The sequence below is a fragment of the Aptenodytes forsteri genome, unplaced genomic scaffold (assembly GCF_000699145.1).
Source record: "Aptenodytes forsteri isolate BGI_AS27 unplaced genomic scaffold, ASM69914v1 Scaffold82, whole genome shotgun sequence".
Taxonomy (NCBI): domain Eukaryota; kingdom Metazoa; phylum Chordata; class Aves; order Sphenisciformes; family Spheniscidae; genus Aptenodytes; species Aptenodytes forsteri.
In genome coordinates, this window is record NW_008795490.1 from 5,738,778 (window position 1) to 5,761,215 (window position 22,438).

Consider the following 22,438-nt stretch of genomic DNA (forward strand, 5'->3'; position numbering starts at 1 on the left):
ACACCCTTGTGGAGCTGCTGCCATAGTAACTATACAGTGGAATTATATTGAAAGAGTACATGTGTTCAAGGTTTGTCATGTGCGCTGCTATGGAAATTAGAAGAGTTGGGTGCTGGAGGAATCTCTCATTCCTTTCAGATACATCCTATTCACTGTATACTTTAGAAGTCTGACCTCATGCATTTTTTTTAATTGGAAAAGATTCCCTCAAGAAGACAGTTTGTGCTAAAACTAAAAGGTTCTTGTAAATACATAGTGATGATGCACTACTGGTTTAAAAAAAAAAAAAAAGGTTACTTATTTAAATAGTTTGTGTTAAAATCTCTTAACTACCAAAAAAAAAATCAGTCTTACATGTATGTATTCTAACTGGTTTATACATATGATTTATTGAGATTTTTTTGAGGGTTTTTTCCCCCAACACATTCATTTACCTATATAGAAATATGTTTATGGGAGGTGCTGCTTTAAATCTGCTATTTGTATCTGAGTAGTCCAATTTCAAATGCTTTGTTAGCTAGGACATGACAACTTGGAAAGCAAGTAGTTCCTTTTTCTCCAATGTTTTTGAGCCTTACATTGACCAAGGATTTACCAGACTGTATCAGAAAAATGTCTGCATTCCGAGCCTGTGCCTAACTTCTCTCAAGTCATCTGAATACCTAATTTTTCCACCTGAAAGTTTATTAATATTTTTTTTCCCAAAAAAAATTTGATTTGAATTGTGCAGTGGATATTATGGGGTTTTAATATTTCCTGACTATCTTTAAAAGGAGGAATACTCTTGGTCAGTAACCAATATACAGTAATTTAAGGTTCTGATTTGTCAGCGTAATGTTTCCTTCTTGTAAGTTCTGAGTCATTTAATGGTTAATAACTCAGCAGATGAATTACAGATTCTGTTTTAATTTAAAAAAAAAAAAGAAAAAAAACCACTGATGGTACTAGAGTAGAAATGTAACAATTACTGTTCAACGTATAACAGGGCGCTTTGAAGAAGAATTTATCAAAATGCGTATGGAGAGACTGCAAGCTTGGATGACGAGGATGTGTCGCCATCCTGTTGTCTCAGAAAGTGAAGTTTTCCAGCAGTTTCTCAATTTCCGAGATGAGAAGGTAGGAAATAAAGTTCACACACAGACTGAGATTGAGGAATTGCTCCCCCCCCACCATCCCCCTTCGAACTGAGTGCAGCTTTGTAGCCTTCTTATTTGTCTGCCCCCCTGTGGGCAGTAGTGATGAGCTGAAAACTGCTGGGTTTACTAACTGGTTTAGCTGATTGATCAAAATGAGGCATAAGGTTGCTTGTGTGAAATGCTATATGCCGTTCCAACAGAGATGTGCTCTTTAAAGTAGCTTTGTTGCCAGTCTTTTAAGGACAGTTTGTGTCCTCCAGCAGAATAGGAACATACATAACTCTTTTTTTGGCTGTTGCCCCGATCTGTGTCTGTTGGACTTACTAATTACTGCGGTCCTCTGATTGGTACTGCTTTGCTAACAGAAGCTACTTTGTAGCAGATCTAGGATGTGTCTGATCTGTATTATATTTATAAAACTCACACCCCACCCCCCCAACAGTTTTCACTGGAATGGATTGTAGTAGCATTATGTGCAGTCTTACCTGATATAACCAGCCCCTTTTTTTTTTTTTTTTTAATTCCCATGCCCCCTAAGAGGTTTTAATATCTTCACCTTCAGTAAATAATGGTTTCTTCATGACTGAACTCCAGCTTTGTTACTAATTTGGGTATCTACTGATGAGGAAATAAACAGGAAAACTCTGCTTTCTCCTCAAAACAGTCACACTTCTAAATACACATAGATTTTGCTGAAAAAGTAAATGATCCTTGGAGGTTTTTAAGACTAGACTGGATAAAGCTCTGAGTAATGGTCATAGCTGACCATTTTTGAGTAGGAGGTTTGACTACAAACCTCCTGAAGTCACTTCCAACCAGAATTGTTCTGTGATCCTGTAAGTAGAGGCTTAATAACATGGTAAGTAGCAGTCCTAATGAAGTGCTATTTGGATGGCCAGTGGAGAGTTGTGTAATTGTGCTAGCTAGTCAGCAGTTCTTAGTAGCTAACTTATGGACTGATACAAACAGAACAGATGTTGCAATACATGTGGAATTTTTAACCTTTTTATCTGTTCCCACTAAGAACTTAGTATGGCAATTGCATAATGGTCTCATGATCTTCTTGAGTAGCTTCTGATATCAGCACTATCACATGTGCAGAGACAGCTGAATATAATTGCTCTTACACAGTATTTCAGTAATATACAAGAAGGGTCTGTTTACCCCAGAATCTAGAAAACAAAGTGCACAAGGAGGAGGGAGGGAAACTAAGAAACCTTGGCCCCACTGAAACTTTCATTTAAAAGGTTTTAATTTGTGGGTGGTCTATTGATTAACTGTTCTCCTAAACATTTCATTCACTGCTTAAGTAGATGCCCTTAAAGATGCATGAACAGTGGTAGTCAAACTTTGTCTTCCTCCCCCCCCCCCCCTCTTTCCTCAAGGAGTGGAAAACTGGAAAGCGGAAGGCAGAAAAAGATGAAACTGTAGGAGTCCTGATCTTTTCTACAATGGAACCAGAAGCTCCTGACTTGGACATGGTAGAAATGTAAGGTGGTTTCTTTTTGCGTGGACATTATGCGTCTGGATATACAACAGATACTGAGCTAATATGAAACTAGAATAGTAAGCGTGCACATATATTCATGGATTTGAAGAGGTACTTATCAAGGCAGAGCTGAAAAATTGTTTGAATATGAGATTTTTATATCGACCCCTCCAAAACTTGGTGGAACTCCATGTGATGTCTCTTTGACTTCAGTGGCTGAATACTGATGCTAAAAAGATTTATGCAAAACTGGTTGATGAGGTAGAGTACTGGCAGATCCTATGGAGTTATGTTTTATATATATGTTATATATATGTTTTATATTTTTAAATGGGTTACTACATTTTTGGGGTATCCTTCTGGAAGTGCAAATGGATATGTTTATATGTTATATATACATACACTCTTATGTATAGTTCTCTTGGTGGTAGACCTTTGGGTTTCATAGAGTTAAAGACTGGATTTACTCTGCAGCCTTTTTTTCACTCCTTTAGGCTTAATCATTTTTCTTAGAAGATATGTAGTATGCATGACATGCTTTGCTTGCTGTTGTAGAACGTAGAAACTCGGATAATGTATTGTGTCTGAAACTGGATAAACTAGATAGCAGTGTTTATAGTGGCAGAGCAGTAGTGTACCTACACCTGGAAATAGCCCAGCATAGGCTTTATCCAAGTGATGCAGTGCATATTAAGGTGCATATAATAGCTGTGTGGTAGCAGTTCTGTACTAGTAAAAAAGATGGACATTTTTAGGTCACTTCCACTTCAAACATGAGGATCTCAAAGTTGTCTACTTTTCTTAAGTGATGTTTTATATATTCCAGTGGTATAAAAGCCGAACGGGTGAACCAGAGGGACGATTTTGTATGTAGGGTGCAGGAGAGAGTGAGTCTGTACTATATACAGAACCCTGGCAGGAAACAACCAGCATGTGTTCTGCTTAATGGTTTGTCCTCAAACAGGGTGAAGGCAGGCAAGCAGTCTGTGGGGAACACTCCCCAGAGGGTATTGGCTCCTGGGCTGAGGCTGGCAGCCTGGGGTGGTTCTGGGGGCCTATCTCCAAGCATTGCAGGGGTGGCTGTAACACCTCAGACATCCACGCCGTGTTCCAGTGCCTGGGAACGTCTCAGGGTGCTGTTAAAAAAGTGTGTATGAACATAGTCTTGAAAGCCATTACTCCTGTAAGTGGACAAACCAGCTTGTTTAATAGTTCTTAGGTTCTTCAATGAAAAGATGCTCTTTACTGAAACAATTTTGCTAGTACTCTGGCAGTCCTGTGTCATCCTGGTTTTGATCAAAGGATGGTAACCCTGTGGTGGTTCATAAACTTTTTCTGTGATCATGATACCGTAAAGTATGAAGTACAGAAAATTAAAAAGGATGGTTTGCTACTGGGAAAATTGGAGTAAAACAAGGGCCTCTTGGAAAGCCCAGGTTCTGTTTCTGTGCAAGTAACTCTTTGGGTAGGGTTTCCAGCTGAGGAAGGAGGTGCCAGTGGGGGAGTGGGAGCCTCTAGGTGGTTGGGCCACAGCTGGAGCTGCTGCCCTGGCTCTGGGGAGTCACTTAGGGTTGCCTTGCTGTGAGAGCTGTCTCATACAGGCTTTGGCTGTAAGATCTGATGCAGTTTGAATAATGGTCATTGAAAATTAGAAAATATATGTCTAATTTTCTTTTGTAGAGTTCACAGAGCAGTGCTGTGTATGCAGTGCTGTGTTAATGGAAAGCTTTGATAGCTGCATGAAAACATGCTTAAAGAAGGGTAAAAAGGCACATACTAATTCATAATTCTCTTTTGAGCATCACTGACTTTTTTTTCCTCTCTAACACAACTGAACATAATGGTATTGTCAACATAATATAAAGTTATGCATATATATTTCCCTAGAAGAATTGCTATATTGATTTTTATTCACCTATTTTAGACTTTTAATAAAATATCTGGAACAATTATTTTCTTTATATTTGTTCATTGTTGTATGAATTTTGCTACTTCTGTTACTCTAACATCTACTTTCCTATCAATGTGGGGGTCCTTCTATTTGTGTTAAGTGCTCTAGGGATGCATTTTCCTCACATCAGAATTTGCTGTTCTGTTATTATCTGATCTCGCTGGGGAGGATATTTAGCTAGTAGCCTTTTTTTTTTTTTTTTTTTAAGGTAACTATATAGTAAGAATGATAGTCCAGTACCACATGTTTAACAGAAGGGGAAAAATAGAATAAAAAATGCCTGTACCTGAAGAGGAAAATTCTGACCTCAGTGAAATGGCAGAGATTTCAAGGAGTTCACTTATTTCTCTGATTTTTATTTTTTTTAAGACCTAGTTGACACTACTAAACATTTCAGTATTGCATTGAAAGTTAGCATAATGCATCTGTCAAAATGCTTTTTGTTTTTGCTTTTTCCAAATGCCACAGAGAACAGAAGTGTGATGCAGTGGGTAGGTTCACCAAAGCAATGGATGATGGAGTTAAAGAGCTGCTGACAGTGGGACAAGAGCACTGGAAGAGGTGTACAGGGCGTAAGTGTCCCTTCTGAACTCAGCAGTCATTTCTGTGTTGCTTTTCTCTGTTTTGTTTTGGTTTTTTGTCGTTTTTGTTGTTTATAATTCAAGGCACATCTTAAAACTAAAGGAAAAATCCTAAATTATCATGAGGATTGTATGGCATGCTGGCTGCTTTCAGTGTCTGAGAGTATGAATTGTGCAAGTTTTTTTTGTTTCTCTCTTTTGGGTTTTTTTTTCTTTCTCTCATAACAGAAATATCTGGTCCCTGCCCATAGGTTTAAAAATATTAAAAGTTAAATAATTCTAGTAATCCAGCTAAAGCCCTTGTTGGACCGGTTCTCATATTTGTCATTTATCTACATTTTAGTGTCATGGGCAAAGTCGACTGGTCTATTTGATGAAATCATAAGTGATTGCATTTTATTAGCCCCTTACTTAGGATTCTTGCATGCCAGGAGGAGTGATTTAAAGATGAAATGAGTTTAAAAAAAGAAAAGAAAAAACAACTTGATTCTAACTTAATCTTTAGCCCAATTCTTTTTCTCCTATCTTGTCTCTTCCTTCCCACAGATATTTAGGGTTGCAGAACTTCACACCAAGTCCCTATGACTCTGCCTGGGCTCTAATTTCCTAGTCCACAGCAGTGTTCAGTGTTTGTGGCCACCACAAGGCAGCTATTGAAAGGAAGCAGGTACTACAGCTGAGGATCATAATAAGAAACACTTCAGGGCAGGCTGTAGTGTCTGGTGACAAAAGACCTATCACATAAATCTCCTCAAATCTCCTCCATTTTTTTCTTTCCTTCCCCCCCCCCCCCCCCTTCTTTTTAACTCCAGCAAAAAACCATTGTTCCCAGACTCGGGAGTAAGTACATCTCCTGAGTTCTCTTTGCTGCTTTCTAATCTAACACTGCAGTTGAATATCTTGGGGCTGACCGGAGGGAATGGGAAGTATAGAAGCCCAGTTTCTCCCGGTAGTGATTGCATTAGACCTTAGTATCTGTAGGGTGTGAACCTTAAATGATTTACATTTCTCCACTTTGAATAAGAGGGTTTCCTTCTACACATCACTGACCCTAGTCTAACACAGGACACAGCTCTAACAGCGTACAGGTCTCACTTCACCAGGAAATGATACCGAGGGGGAAACGGAGGGCAGGGGAAGGAATAAGGTCCCTCAGATGAGACTAGGAGAATAGTGTTGCTTTGCAGTTACAGAAGCAGTGATCAAATTCACCATAGTTAAGGGCTGGCTGTGACTTGTGCTTACAGTAGAAATTCAGTATTTTCTTCACTGCTAAAATCTCCCCAAACTTATGATACTAGTGCTTTAGGTATGGAATGACTCTTCTAATACTTAGAGCTATTAATGAGTTAGCATAAATGCAGTAAGTCATATGTGATTGTGTTGAAAATTTTAACTTTTAACTTTCCAGACATTCATACTGAATAGAAAAAGGAGACTGGTAAATCAGGACGTGCAAAACTGAAGAATTTCAGTAGTCTCTTAGGTTTTAAGTTCTCTGTCAGCTCTAGTCCCAACTGCTAGTCAGAAATATTTTTGGCACTTCCTGAGCAATAGTTACATGCATTCCATTCTATGATATTTAAAATGACCGACAGTGGAAACTTCTTAAATGCAAGTGAAAAGAAACCAAACATTCTTCACTGAAGTTTCCACTGGGAATTCAGTAACAAGTTAATGGCTGGTAACAGAACTCCAGTACTCTGAATGGTACCTGTTGTATAAGAAATACCAGTTGTCATAAATAATCTAACTTCTGGGCAAGAACTTGATCAAAGATAATCAATAAAATTATGCGGTTTGGAGGGTTGGTTTTTGAGTTTTGTTTTTTGTGTTGTTTTTTACCACACAAAGCTGTTCCTTTGTGAAAATCAGATTGTGTGGGATGCTAGAGCAACTGAAAAAACTATTTACCTGGACTATGTACCCTCTGAATAATAATGTTTGATAACAAAAAGCGTACCTACTTGGGTTTTTTCTGCTTCCATAGATAGCTTATAAAAAAATTGCTTTCACTTTTCAGATTGCTTTTTAGGCCTCTGGGGTGATGGTATTCAAAGTGTTAATAATGAATGCACTCATAAATCACAGCTTATTGACTTCATTGTGATGAAGCAATTTATGCATACGTTTTCAGTAAATAGATTATAAAAAACAATTTTATTTTTCAGATACTTGCATCAATTTTTATCCCTAGAATAATCTTGGTTTCTGGTGCCTTTAAATATAAAATCCATGATTTGAGGAGAGTTTAGGTATTATAGGTCTGTATAATAATCCCCTCTCAAAATATTAATGAGATCTATTCTCCATATCACTGCAGCACTTCCCCTCCCCCCCAACTGTTTGTGGCTTTCAAGAATCCAGATTGCAATTGCTTTATCCAGTTTTGGAACGTCTGTAGCAGGGGAGGGGGTAAGAATGTGATTGTAAATGCTAGTTGTTTTTGACATCTGCTTCTATCAAGTTTTGGATATGCTGCAGATTTAGTCTCACTTACCCTTGTGGGTTTTTGCTTCTGTTTCCCTCCTTTTCCCTATCCTTTTCCCCCTTTCAGCACTACCCAAGGAATACCAGAAGATAGGAAAAGCATTGCAGAGCCTGGCACTGGTCTTCAGCACCAGTGGATACCAAGGTACTTCTATAGCTTCATTTGTACTTTATTTAACAAAAGATATTTTAATTACATCATGCTACATTTTTTTGCCAAAGATCTTAATGCTTTACTCTTTGAACTTTAGATGTCAAACATGATTCTGGAAAAAATACTAAAAACTTGTTTCCCTGTGTGTATTATGAGGTTTTTATATTCTAGTCTGCAATTTTGTTTTCTCTCGCTGTATAATCATGTGGTGGGTTAATGATGGCGGGGGGGGGGATTTTTTTTTTTTTTTTATTTTAATAACCTGGTCACTGACCTGACTGACAAAACATGCTGTAGCATTTCTTGTGATATCAAAGGAAAGGGGAGAAAATGTGGCCTTGAAAATATCTGTCACAGAACTATTGTGTGACTTACTTCATGAAACAACAACCCCACATGGGGATGGAAAACTTATTACAAGACTTTTGTATACCATTATGTGGGCTGGAGGGTTGGCTACTGTAGCCTTTTCTTACTTGGCTATTTCACCTTTCCTTCTCCTTCATGAGCCCCAGAATAGAGCCTGTCATGTTAGGTGTGAAAGTTGTGGGAGGGAAAAGGAAGGCATCAATTGCTCAAAGTTCTCCTAAAATGTAGTCTTTAGGCCAAACATAAAATCCTGTTTTGATATGTTAAGTTCTGCTGATGTTTTCCAGATAACTGGAAAATATTTCCTCATATCCCAGAGGGAGCTAATTGAGTCCATTTTCTCGGGGATTCTCTTGTCAAATGTGTGTTTTCTTTTTTTTTTTTTTTTTTTTTTTTTTTTTTTTTTTTTTTTTTTTTTTTTTTTTTTTTTTTTTTTTTTTTTTTTCCCCCTAGACTTAATAGCAAAATTGCTCTGTTCTAATGCTCTGTTCTAAAACCTTAAATGTTATAGCATAGAGGCTTCCTGAAATCTTTCCATCGTAGAACTTATAGTTGACCAGTACTTACTCTGACTACTCATCTATCCCTTGCTTTGTACTCTTAAAGCTTTTTGCCCCATAAACCATGTATTAAAATGCAACCACTTTTGAAACTCAGGTTCTCTGCTGCTGGTAACACTGGAAATAGGCATAGTCCCTGTAGTTTGTTCTCATCTTTGTCCTGTACTTCAACAGGATGACTGCTTAGTTAGAATTGGAGCATAGCATGTTGCCTAAAATGTTACTTTTGGATGTGAGAACCAAGTAGGGGATTTGCATAGTTATGTACTCTTAGCATGGGTTAGAAAACTGTAAATCCTAGCCAGATACAATCTGTAGCAAGAATTCTTGAAAGGACTGAAAATTGCTTGAACTATAACACACGTTCTTTTGCCAGGGTAAAGGGAAAACAATATGGCTTAAAGCTAAAATGCAAAATTGCAGCTCAACCTTACGAAGGAAAGCTTCAATTTGATTTCCAGTATCTTCAAATGGTGTGAAAAAAGAGATCCCATGATGCTTGGGAACAAGGCAAGGGTGTTTCTCTTTGCTGTTTGCCCAGTTGTACCTGGTTGCACCCTAGTATCTTGCTGAGGAAAATGCCCTTCCCGCTGATGCCTTTGTCCTGATTCCATATATTTTGTTCTTTTTAATAACTGGTACACCAGTGTATTTTTTTCAGAATTAATAATATATGGGATTCTTTGGTTTTTAATTTTGAGTTCCCAGGAAGAGAGAATAAGTGCAGTGCACTTGTTGCTTTAAACGTCTTCATCGCTGCTGCCCTCACTCTGTCCTGCCTGCTGTTGGTATACCATTTCATTTGATGGTTTGCCTGAGGTACAGGTCTGTGGATTAAGCAGACTCTATGCAAGAGACATAAGGACCTGGATTTAAACTGATAGGATGCAGCTTTCCTGATCTCAGTATTTAAAAGAAGGCACTGGACCTGTTCCTTAAATGAAGTACTAGCTAGGCTGAGTATGGGGTATGATTTTTCTGGACCATCGGTAAAGAGGAATGGCTCCTTCAGCCATACTTAAAGGCACTCAGTTCAGTTTCTGTTGGGAGCTGAATCTCTTCATCCTTTTTTTTGTTTGTTTTTGTTTTTTGTTTTAATACTTGAGTTCTGGAAGTTTAAGCATATAGGCCGCTGAAGATTGCAATGACTGATTTGATGACACGAACATTTCTAGCTCCTAGTAGCTGACTTCTGACATACTGAATACACTGTTAGTTGGTTCATTTGCAGTTAGGATGGGATGTATCTACTGTCCTTACCTCTTTTGTCAGTGCTGCCTGCTTGCTCTGCAAAGCCTTATTATGTGTGGTGACTGTCTACTGCCTTCTTTTCTGATTTCCAGTCTAAAATGTTTAAGATTGCACTGGGCAAGATGCACTTGTTAATCTGACTCACTCAAGCTCATTTTCTTATGCTGCCAAATGAGCCTTATCAATTAGTTGCCAGCCACAGTGCATATTAGGAATCTGTCCCCAGTATTTGCAGAGGCAAGGGTACCTTTAAAATTATTAAGGACATATTGAGAGGTTCTCATTTAACTTGGCCATGGGCCTATGTACTGATCAATTTTAAGAACATGTGCTTTGAAAGTATGATCCTGCTGTAAAACCACAAACAGAAGTGAACTAAAGGAAAAATTAGATGAGATTCACAAAGTATGAAATCAGTTGTGCAGAGTTCTACTGATAGCATTGAAGCTGGCACCTTTCCCTGAAACTTCTTGAATTTCAAAAGCATAAGAAATAATGCTGACAATATCAACTCTCAGAAGGCATGAACAATCAGATGCCTGTCATCTAATATTTACATCCACAATGTGTGAAATAAAATTTGTTGAATTAATCTGTTCCTGAAAAATTGGAATTTTTTTAATGGTTTGGTCAGCTAGTGTGTACTACCAGATCTAGATCTTTCCTCTGTCAGTTAATACTATGAACAGTTGGACTCGATGATCTTAAGGGTCTTTTCCAACCTAAATGATTCTATGATTCTATGGTCCAAAAATGCATATTGGACAGTTCCAGAATATGCCTGGAAGTGGCTTGCAGCCTGACACTATGTTGCCTATCCTATTGCATCATATGATGCTCATAGATTAACGCAGCCTTAAATAGCATGGCTTCTCTTTTGCGGCACCAAATCTGGGTGAGTCTTTCTCCTATATTAAGAGAATGTGAATGGTGGTGGTATGCCATTCAACCATAGTAAGATCTAATCCTACATCACCCCTCAGGAATTTTGTTAGGCACTTACATGCAAGTTTCACTATCCTGCCAGCTAGCAACAGGCACATCTTGTCTTCCAAGCTGCTTGCGTGCTGAAGGTTCAGTCTGAGGTGTATTTGTCAAGAAAAATCTTGCCACAGTAGTTCCCTAATACATCAAACTTGATCTTTTTCCTATTCCTGGATTCTGTTAAAACATGCTTTGAAAGAAAAGAAAAGAAAACAAAAACACTTCTTGACAAAAAAAAATCTGCTGCCCTAATCAAGCCTTACAGAATATTAGTTCCATCAATATGCCTGGTATATTCCCTCAGAGGTGATAATCACTGGCATTTACCAAGCAGTTGAACTGCTAAGAGATGCTCTGCTGAACATCTCCAAAAGACTCCTCGTAGTTTTACATCTTCCTTCATCTCCCTATGATAGCATGCAGGCCTGTAAATCAATGAAAATATCAGTCTCTCCTCGTCGTTAGGTTAAAATATCTGTAGAATATTACTGGCCATTTTAACTGGTCTTTTTACAACTATCTTTAGTCAATGCTTTTAAGCCCTCTCTGTTTCTCGTGGGGATATATGTAATGTACCCTGCCCTAATTTTGTTGTAAATGTCAGCAGCATGTGGGGCTTTCTGCTTTTCCATTGATTAAAGAACCCCTGACATCCTGGTATATCCTTGCACTGGGACCCAGCTCAGCTTTCACTGCTTGCGTTAAGAAGCCCATTCCCAGCTTCACATCGGTTCAGAAGCTGAGAATGCTAGAAACTTGGTCTTGTCCAAGTAACAAAACTCTGACCAAAACCCATGCTGCCAACAGCGATTGGGAGCAATCTGCTGCTGGAATTCAAGTTACTCTGACGGGTGAGCATGTGGGGTGCATGCCGTATCTCTGACAAGGTGGCCTGGTGTAGGGAGTGAGCATGGCATGACACTGCTGGTAATGTGTATTAGAATTTGGAGGGTGTGGCAGGTGAGAGATGAAATCTGACTCTTGAAGGCTGCCCTGGCGCTACCTGAAAAAGAGATTGTAGAAGAAAAGGATGCAGTGTGAGGAGCTGCAGATATTCTTCTACCACTTGTGTGCCTGCCTGTTGTCGGGATCCACTGTCTGGAACAACTTTTAAATATACTATCCCTTAGCCCTACTTTTGGAAGAGTGTGAATGCCTCTGCTAGTAGTAGAAACTCTTAATGCACCCTGTGCCTTCTACAAGCTGGCTTTGTGCCCTGCTGCCCCCAAATGGAAGAGGATAGGTGTTGGGAGGGTTTGTCTAGGTTCTTAGGAACCCCAATCTATGAAGGTCCTTTGAGTGAGTTCTGCACAAAAGGGGAGGATTTTCTCTTTCTACTCAAATATACATACTCTTCCTCTTTATTTTTGCTCAGATAGGAAGAGTCATCGTCTTTTATGGCATTATGAAATGAACAGCAACATCTAGACCAACCTGGCTTCTGACTCTAATTAAAGCCACACCATGTTTTGTCCCAAAATCTAGGAGTCAGTTGCCTAAGCAGCAGTTGCTTCAAGGTTACTTCTGAGCAGACATGGGGGATTCTGAAATAGTTTCATTATTTCAGTCTACCTGAAATAATGAAATTGATCTCCCTGAAATGTTTTTGTTTTACAACAATGTGAAGACATCTTCTGAATTATGTACCTCTTAAATCTCACAATGGGATTTCATGTTGTTTTTATTTTTATTTTATCCAGACAGGCTCAAATAGGAGAAAAATAATGTATTTCTTTAGCAGTGTTTGTGTTGCTGGACTTACTAGTTCTTAGGATCAGTAGCTTTCCCTCAAAGCTTTTGGCTTTATGAAACCAGTCTAATGGAAAGTAAGAATTGATTGATAGAACTGAAGCAACATTCAGTCATTACCTTGTTTCCTTTAGGACATGCTAAAATGAAGGAATCCTATCTAATAAATCTCTAACATAGATTAGTCCATATGTTGTAGTAAAAGAAGGTACTTTAATGTTCAAATGAATCATTTAATGAAATCAGTGTTTGGTAATTTTCAATTAAGTCACTGATTAATGTCTATGGAATAAATCAAAATGCTTGTAAAAGACTAACTGCTGCCTAATATCAAGACATGTCTGAAAGGATGAGAAAAATCATTTTTTCTTAAACTGATACCCAATATCTGCAAATTATACCTTCCCCTTTCTCTGCCTCAATTTGCTTTTCGTACTGTTGACTACATGCTTTGGAGAAGCTAACAAGGATGGAAAAAACCTGTGGTGTTTTGGGAAGGTGAAGTGGCCTGAAAAAAACAAGAATGTAAGGCTTGTTTCCATCTTTGTCCCACATAGCCATGTCCTGCTAGTAATAGTGTTATGAGCGCTTGTGGTGTTGTCTAGCTTAGGATTTGTGGTGATGTCTGTATTTTTAAGTGTAATTTGTGGGGCCCTTTGGTCTATTTCATATGATGATGAAAGTTAGAAACTCTCTCTCAAAAGCAGCAGTTCTTACAGAGCTTGAAAATATTATCCAAGAGTTCCCTAAAGGGTCAGAAATCTTGTTGGCAAGGAAAAAAGTTAGTTGGCCCTCCTTCTGCTTCTCTGACCTTCTAACAGTTACGGTCCAGGACTGTTGGAGAGCTTAGGGCTAGCATCACTGCTCCATAGGGCATTGTGGAGAATTTACTGCTTATCAGGTATGAAAATAATTTACTAAAAATCAGAACAGCAGGTGTCTCTTCAGCTTTGTTAGTCTATCTTCTAGTGTCACCTTCCTCATTCTCCCTTCCCCCCCATTCTGGTAGGCTTCCTGTTGCTCCGTGTGGGGGAATACCTGTGTATTTAAACTACATATAATTATGAAATGCAGAAGTGAATAATGTAGTACTATAGTAGAACAGTGTTTATGTGGTCGCTTTAGCTTTCATTTTCTACAAGATCTTCAGAGTTTTTGTTCTTTAATGGTATAAAAACTACTATTATTTTTCTAACTTCTTTATTACTGCTGGTTATAAAATGATGACTAGGCATTTATTATTGTAAAATAAGCTATTTTAGATATTTGCCTTGAATCAAGGCAAGTTTCTTACTGCAATTGACTTACTGTAATTTGAACGCTGTTTACTTTTAGGAGAATCTGATCTCAATGGAGCAATAACAGAAGCAGGAAAAACCTATGAAGAAATCGCCAGTCTTGTAGCAGATCAGGTAGGAGTATTATGAATGCATTTGCATTGCCAATGAAATTGCTACTAATACTTTTAAATGCACTTTCATCTTCTTTTCTACTATGTGTCAACTTAAGGGGGATGTGATGGGAGGGCATTTCTCTTGGATCAGAAAGATCGCGTTCTGGTTTCTAAAATACTAAAATGATTACTTCCTCTTTAAATGTGTTTGTCTTCTGATGTCAGTGAGCTGTCTTCGTTACTGATACAAAAGAATGAGATTTAATCAAGGATAGGGTTTCTACCTTCCCCCTGCATTCCCCAAATGTCTACAGGATCCAGATCTTGCTGCGTTTCATTGTCTTGACATGCAATTGCCTGCTTCAGTAAAAATCTAGCTTAAATAAATCCTGACTGGTGTCAGCATTCAAGTCATAAATTGATGTTTAGTGTATTAAGCTTAAAGTCTCCAAAACGCAGATCCTCTTGATCTCAAGGTTGTGTCTGGAAGTTCTTAGAACAGCTTTCCAAGTCAGCGACTAAGGAGATGCACCTGTGCATCTACATATCTGTATATGTAATGAGATTGTTGCTTGATAGTGCTATTACTAGGACCGGTAACTCCTCTTCAGTGAAAATTTGAGGCAAAACCCCTCACTTCATAAGCTAGTGTTGAGTAAAACAAAACAGAGGCATCTGCTCACACTAGTGCTCAGTACCTTACTCCAAAGAGCTTATATTTTAATAAGGACCTTTTTAAATATGAAAAACTTGCAACAAACAATTAAGATTTTGGTTTGGATTTTTTCTATTCTTTCCTTCCCTTTTTTCCCTTCACCCTCTTTTGGCATCATAGTTTCTTTTCTGTGATGTTAATATGCCACAGATACTTTTACTAATGCTTACACTTTGTTTATTAGCCGAAGAAAGATCTTCACTTTTTGATGGAAACAAATCATGAATATAAGGGATTTCTTGGTTGCTTCCCTGACATCATAGCAGCTCATAAGGTATGTGAGGGGCCTTTCCTTTTGAGGGTTGGGCAGTAGGAAGATCTACAGCAACAAAAGCGGTGGTATGGTACACTGCATTTGTGCAGCAGCCTGGCCCCTGCTTCCAGAAACACTGAAAGTTTCTGTGAAATTGGCATGTTGATTTTTAAAATAAAAAGTACTTAGAGAGGAGGGAAGCCAGAACTTGTCTCGAGATTTGAGAATATCATGAATGTCATGACTTTCTGCTATAGTAGAGCACTAGAAGCTTCATGATTTTCTTCAGGTTAACTTCATGTCCCAACGTGGTGAATAGCAGTAGTGTAAATCTGTAGTATTTGAGTCTTACGTGGTAGCTGATACTAAACCATACCAATATTGTAGGAAAAATTGTGTACACTTACATGGCTAGCTTCCTGATATGTGATAAATAATCATGCACTGGCTAGAAGTTTCTTTAATATTAAAAAATAGAGAATAGAGCTAACTTGGGGGGGACGGACACAATGACACGGGACGACCACCAGCAACAAAAAACAACCACTTTGTTCTCTGTAACGTGAAAGCCATCAAATAATAAAGTAATAAATTTAGCATTGTGTGTAGTTTTGGATATTCTGCCTTTTTTTTTTTTTTTGGTCCTAGAGTTTTCCTTATGTTCATGTACCTGTTGTAACATATTTCAGGAAACTAAAAATTTTGAAGTATTAAACAAGTACACAAGTTTTTTGGGTGGGGTTTTTGGTTGTTTTTTGTTTTTTTTTTTTACCACTTGAAGTGTTAAATGTATAAAACAAGAATATACTTCCAAGAGCAACAAAGATAAAAGCGTATCAGATTTGTGTGTTCTTTCTTCAGGACACTTATGGTCCCTCATCCCACAGAATCCTTGGGGATAAATACCATAACAGGAGAAGAAATGTTTTTAAAACTTGAAACATAAGCCTACTGCCAAGAGACGTGTCAATAGATTCTCTTCAATGTTGTTTGGCACAAATCCATTGTGATGGGGGAGGCATTTCTTTTTATGCTTGTTGTTGATGTGACGCAAGGATTTTCCTGAATCGAAAGTTATAAATTGCAATGAGTTGTAGTCTCCTGGAAAACAATTTCTGTTGTCTCATCTTGTATAATGTGCAAATAAGGTTCTACAGGCATTTGATAGTTTGAGGCTTTTGGATGTCTGTTGTGTTGGTCAGCTGTATTTGAAACTTGGTCCTTTTGTCCTTTCTGTATATATCCTTGTGTATTACTGCCTTTACCAAACTCAATTTGCTAGGGACTGTGTTCATGCCTGTGTTTGAAGTCACTTTTTGCAAGCCGTCAGGGCTCTTGAAAGCAATAGAGAGAAATAACAAACTTCGGGTGAAAATGTGGGAAGGCAGAATTGGTCATTGTGCATGTGTATGTATATGTATGTGTATAGCGTGCAAGCTCAAAATGTGGCCAGTGGCATTTCAGATGACTATAAAGACCTTTAAGTTGACTACACTCTTAATCTTTTTGCATTTGGTTTCTACAGGGAGCAATAGAAAAAGTGAAGGAAAGTGATAAATTAGTTGCAACCAGTAAAATAACGCCACAAGACAAACAGAACATGGTGAAACGTGTGAGCACCATGGCTTATGCACTACAAGGTAAACCAAATTTGGGGCTAAATGGCAATGCTGTAGACCACTGAAGGACATCTCTTAAGTAACAGACTTTGAAACAGAATCTTTGTTCTACCAGGAGTAATAATAAGAGCTAGGCATGGTTATGTTTTGGTTTGGGTTTTTTTTTTTCCTCCTCTGTGACCTGCTTAGATTTTCCTAAAATTGCAGTTATTTTGCTATTGTTTTCTTTCAAATCTCATATTGCTATTGCAAAAGATACATGTTTTGGAAATGCAATTAAAGGAAAAAAAAACCACAAAAAAACCCCAACAACCAACCACCCCAGCCCGATTCTTTCATTTTGAAGTGATAATGGTTCAAAGAAAAAACATGGGCCCTGGTGCAGGAAGCAGTTCATCACGTGCTGACTCATGGTTTAGTCAGACATGATCCAGTTGAGATTCATGTTCTTGTGCATAAGATTTTATTTCCTGGATGTTCTTTGAATGAACCTTTTCCTCTTTAGGTTAGAGATGTTATAAATATGAGACGTAGCCCACTGCACTTGAAAAACTGGGGAAGTGAGGAGTCAGGGCTCAGTCCTGCAGGATATCGAGCCCTTAAGTGCATCCTGTTACTGACTTCAGTGGGACTACTCATTGCTGAGGGAGTTGCATCTTCTTTAGCTGACTTAAAGCCAAGAGTACTCAGTATTTTACAGGACAAAGTCAGAGCAGCACACAAAAATGATTTTAAAATCAAAAAAGAAAACTCCCCACCCCCTCCTTCCTGGTCACAGTGATGCAAGAGGTCTGTGCTGTATAAGTGGTCATCATGGAATAGACCTCTAGGATGACTTTTACAATCTAGAATATTTCTTCTCCTTCTATTGGTATCTCAAAATATATTTAACTTTTTATTTCAGCCATAAGCTGTGATCTGGCAAGAGATGCAGAAAGTGGTGAAAGGTGTCATGGATTCAATAATGCTGTTTCTCAGGTTTCTACTGAAATGGCCTCAGTCAAGAATGAGTCAAACACTACTGGCTGTATCTTTTTTTGAGCTAAATATTTGCAGCTGTGGCTTACAACTTGATATCTATACTCTTGGAAATCTGAATGTCCTAGCCAAATTCTGTTGGAAACACTTCAGGAAAGAGCAGTTACCTCAGCAGAAGAAAATCCTGCTTGTTTTCTTTATCAAATCTTTGTACACCTGAGTATTGTAACAAGAACCTGGCTTTATCCAGGAATTGTCCGTATTTTAGCAGTGAGTAATTGACACCCTACCAGTTTTACAAACAGTTCCATCATAACTTGAGTGCTGCAGGCAAAACAGGTTGTGGAAGCATGAGAACAGTAACTATGTTGGTAGGGCTGGACACTGAGCTTGTTGCACAGTAACTAATCTGAACTGAGTGAAACTGTTCCTAATTACGAATGCTTCTCTTAAATAATTTGCCTCCTGGGTCTAATTGCAGCTGAGATGAATCACTTCCACAGTAACCGGATTTATGACTACAACAGTGTCATTCGTCTGTATCTGGAGCAGCAGGCACAGTTTTATGAAACGGTAAGATGTAGTATTTCAGTGCCATTTTCCTGGCACATACTGTGCTGCTACTTTTTATAAGAAATACTGACAGTATTTAATCATCTTTTTGTATGAGCCTCTCCCAGAGAGCAGATATTTGAAGAATTGTACATATAAAAAATGAAAGGACAAAGAATGAGTTAAAATATTTTCCTATAGATACTATTCCTACATACATGACTATGTCATATTAGACCTAAAAACCAGTGTTGGAAACGTTATTGTTGACAGCTTGATTTTTTCCCCCCCCAATGCCAGCACTAAGGTTACAAAGAATTTTAGTTCTGTGATATGCAGTAAGACAGACCTGCTGCACTGAATACAACAATAAACCGTTTGAATGAAACTTCCCTCCCATAGGATGGGAGGACGAAGGGAAGCTTCTGTGACTTAAAGCCTGATGTATACAAGTGTGGAGCAGGGGGGACTGGAGTGGTTTAGGTGACTTATTAACTCTGAGCACTTGACCTACAACCTTAGTTCTCATTTAAAATTGTTCTTACGCATGTATTCCTTACGGTTTTTTTTAAATGAAACCTGAGAACAAATTTTCTAATGTGATATGCTGGTAAAACCTGTGAGTTTGTGCTGGAAGCTGACTTCTGTCACTTAAAGGAGTAATGTAAGCAACTGGTTACCCTTCACGGCAGTAAAAGGTGCCAGTGGGGCTTCAGAGGTATCTTCAGTGGATGAGAACTTCAGGTCCCCCATCAGGTCACCTTGCTCAGTTTCTCTGACACATCTGATGGGGTTAGGCATAGGTTTCTCCTTACCTTCTTTCAGTCTCTTGTCCACTCTATCCCAATTCTTCTGGTTGCAGCCTTACCAGTCTCCTTGTACCAATCCTTTCTGCCCCGCTACAGGGACCAGATCCATGTTCACACGTAGGGTGCTGGCTACCATGAGAGGTGTGGGGCGAGCCCAGGAGCTCTGTTCTGATGTGTGGCCTTGTTTCAGTGGAGAAATGGATTTCATGAAAAGTCTGACTTTGTTCCTGTAGCCCTCCTGCATAGTGCAGTGCTTGATTACCTAATAGGCAGGATGACAGCCCTGCCTACAATACTTTCTCCAACACAGCCTGAGCGGTGAAAGCACAAAATGAGCAAGGCAGAAAAGTGTATATACGAGAAGAAAAGTCTTTATAATGGAATGCTTTGAGACTCCTCCATATACAAAATCTGCAGTGAAAACTGCAGTTTTTCAGAAAATGAGGGAACAACTTGTTTAATTTCTTAGCCTGCAATCTTATTTCTGCATAGTATAAAGTGACTACATATTAAATATGTTCTGTTTCTTTGTTTCAGATTGCACAGAAGCTGAGGCAGGCACTCAGCCGCTTTCCTGTGATGTAGAGAATAAGGAGTAGTCAACAATAAAGAACAACTCTGAAGTGCTTTTCTGATTTCGGGGCAATGCCAATAAAAACTTGTTAGCCTTTGCCAGCCAAAAAACCCACCAAAAAAACCCCCAACAACAGCAAAAATCAGTTGTAGGAAAAAAAAAAAAGAATTATTTAAAATTTTACTTCATCGGCCTAAATCATAAGATTAGGGTTCTCTTACTTTGAATGCTCTCCCATTTGTAACATTATTTAAATAAAAACAGCTACATAATGCTGTCAGTTTAGGGATCTAAATTATCAAACCGATACGTTGCCGTGGACTTCATGCAGACTTGCGTCTATTAGATGTTCTTCCAAAAACTCTTAATCAACATCAGAGTTACAAATTTATATCTTTTTTTAAAGAGGGAAAGCAGACAAGCTTGAGAAGATGACTTTAATACTCATTATATTCAATTCAGCTCTCTAGAGATTCAGTAGCCAGGAGGAATTATATTCGTATATGTTTCTGGTACATGTTCGTGATAGTCTCCTGAATGAACACGTTGTTCTAAGTTTTGCTTCCCATACGCAGCCATGGCATACCGCTCCCATTATGACTTCTGGTAAATATCATTCATTCTTTTTTATCTTCTAACTAAATCTCGTACTTGTGGCACAACACCTCAGAGCTTATGTCAGGCTCTCTTTCTCGCTATGCACTGTATAAAAAGACAAACAAGGAAAGAGCCATTCAGGAAGGTGTGAAAAACAGTTTTCCGTACCAGCACTTTGATGCCTGCCCGACGTTATGCCATAAGGCACTGGTGTTCCTCAGTGCTGTACAGGGCCAGCTCCCCTTTTACCCCTCTGAGAGTTTGAAGTGTTTCAGCAGAGGGGACACCGCCACATCTAACCCAAACTAGTAGAAGTCCCCAAATTCCAGCTAAGCTCAGGTCTTCATGTAGTAGTATGGTATCCTATTGGCTTGGGTTTACTTTTTGTTACCTTCTAATGCAAACTAAAAGGTGACAAAAGTACTGAATATAACATCATTAGTTATCACACAAACTCTGTGCTTTGATCATCATCTCTTATCACGTGGCCCGGTGTCCTCTTTCATACTACTGAAATATCATTTGAGGCCTGGGCTTTTCAAAACAAAAAAGCCACCACCCTGTTCACAATGGGCACCAACTACAGTAATTCATTTCATGCCATAAGCAAGCAGAAAAGCCAAAATGCAGTTTTTGCTAAAATGTGCCTAGAAAATACACATTTTGGCAAAAAATAAAAATTTTTAAAAAGGCATTTTACCAATAAGCCATTCTAAGTGACGGGTACAGCCTGCTGGTTGAATAGTTGCCTTACTCTGTTTTGCATTGGTGTTACTTTTGTGTGCTAGAAGGAAAATCTGGGTCTGCCTGAATAACCTGAAACCAAACCAAACAAGACTAAGCCTAAGTCTAGATGCTTTTCAGTGTCACGGGTTTTGTTCACGTTTTATAAACCTTGTCTTTTTCTCCTCCCAATCTTAGGTGTTCGCTTCCAAAATTCCATAGCGCAGTGTTGTTTGATACAGCCATTTAAATATGTACAAATTGTAAAGAATGTGTATAAATGTTTTACACCAAATGTAAGATCTGCTTGCATGTAGAAGCAGCTTATATAATAAATTGTTACAATGTGTACAGTAAATTCTGAAATCACTTTTTCAAGCCAGCATTTTTTTAGCATTTGTATATTCACTTTTTGGTAATGAAATGTCTTTGTAACAGACTCTTAATTTGGGAGGGGGAAGGGGGGGGTGTCTTTTTACCAATCTTTAAATAGCTCCATGTGCACTAAAGTTGAAGGTTCTTCATCTTGAATAGATTGTTTTGGAATCTAAGTGTAAGCTGTGCATTCCCAGTGCAGGGAAGCTATGACGCTGTGTCAAGAGATGCAACATTTTGGCAAAAAAGAAAAACTGTTTAAAGACTTCTAGTAAAATGAAGTTAAACTGATAATAAATATTTATATATATCCACCAGACTATTTTATTTTTTTCTTTGGAATCATCACGTTGCTTTTCAACAGGGTGATGCAGTATGAGGCAAACCCTCCTTATAGCTTTTCATCAGCTTGCACACACTGGCCAGCTGAGGAATGAGAAAGCGTCCATGTGTCTTCCATAAAGCAGGCATCACAACCGAACGGTATAATAGCGCTAGTGACTGCAAACCAGCAAAGGCTATGCATATGCTGTAAGCTTTCATTATTCAGGTCAGTCCAGCTCGTAGTTGATGGAACCCTCCTGACTGCAAATAAGTAGTAGAGCACAGCGCTACTGTGTGTTCCTGGCTTTGTGTCAGCATGCTGTTGACCCAGAATAGAAATTAGATTGTCTTTGGTATTTGTCTTTTAAATTAGACGTGAATAGTGGCATAGTTAGGTTGGGTGACTTGGGAGCAACAGAAAATCTTCACGCTGAAGAGGCAGTCATAAAACAAGAATAACAAGTCAGAGTAAGAGTTGAGCAGTGCCTTCCTGAACGTCGTTTGTCATAGCTGAATAATTAATCTCTGGAGTATCATAAAGCCTTAATACTGTTTCCTGGCTTACGCTTTTCTTCAAGGGTGAGGTATAGCCAAACATTGGCATTATGCCAGTGACTTCGTAAAAGATGTCAAATGCCCCAGCTGTTGGGTTTAACTTTTTATTTTAATTGCTTATTCCGTTACTGCTAAAACACTAAATTCATTCTTTAACAATAGAAATGTAGCTATACAAAGGAGAATGCTGCCAGTATTAGCTGCGGTTATTAGACTGCGGCAGCGGACTTTGTTGCCCTTGTAATGTATGGTATGTT

At 38.5% G+C, this 22,438-nt stretch overlaps 1 protein-coding gene across 1 annotated transcript in view; it reads left to right on the forward strand.

Annotated features, from left to right (window-relative positions):
• Nucleotides 1–20,630, forward strand: part of SNX9 (sorting nexin 9) — a 43,489-nt gene extending 22,859 nt beyond the window's left edge. Inside the window, exons 9-17 of the mRNA XM_009281440.2 lie at nucleotides 986–1,116; nucleotides 2,522–2,625; nucleotides 5,045–5,148; nucleotides 7,715–7,792; nucleotides 14,050–14,126; nucleotides 15,007–15,096; nucleotides 16,601–16,715; nucleotides 18,154–18,245; nucleotides 19,571–20,630. Of these exons, the coding sequence (XP_009279715.1) occupies nucleotides 986–1,116; nucleotides 2,522–2,625; nucleotides 5,045–5,148; nucleotides 7,715–7,792; nucleotides 14,050–14,126; nucleotides 15,007–15,096; nucleotides 16,601–16,715; nucleotides 18,154–18,245; nucleotides 19,571–19,618 (839 nt within the window). The 3' untranslated portion in view covers nucleotides 19,619–20,630. The remainder of the gene's footprint in view (nucleotides 1–985; nucleotides 1,117–2,521; nucleotides 2,626–5,044; nucleotides 5,149–7,714; nucleotides 7,793–14,049; nucleotides 14,127–15,006; nucleotides 15,097–16,600; nucleotides 16,716–18,153; nucleotides 18,246–19,570) is intronic.
• The last annotated feature ends 1,808 nt before the right edge of the window (nucleotides 20,631–22,438 follow it).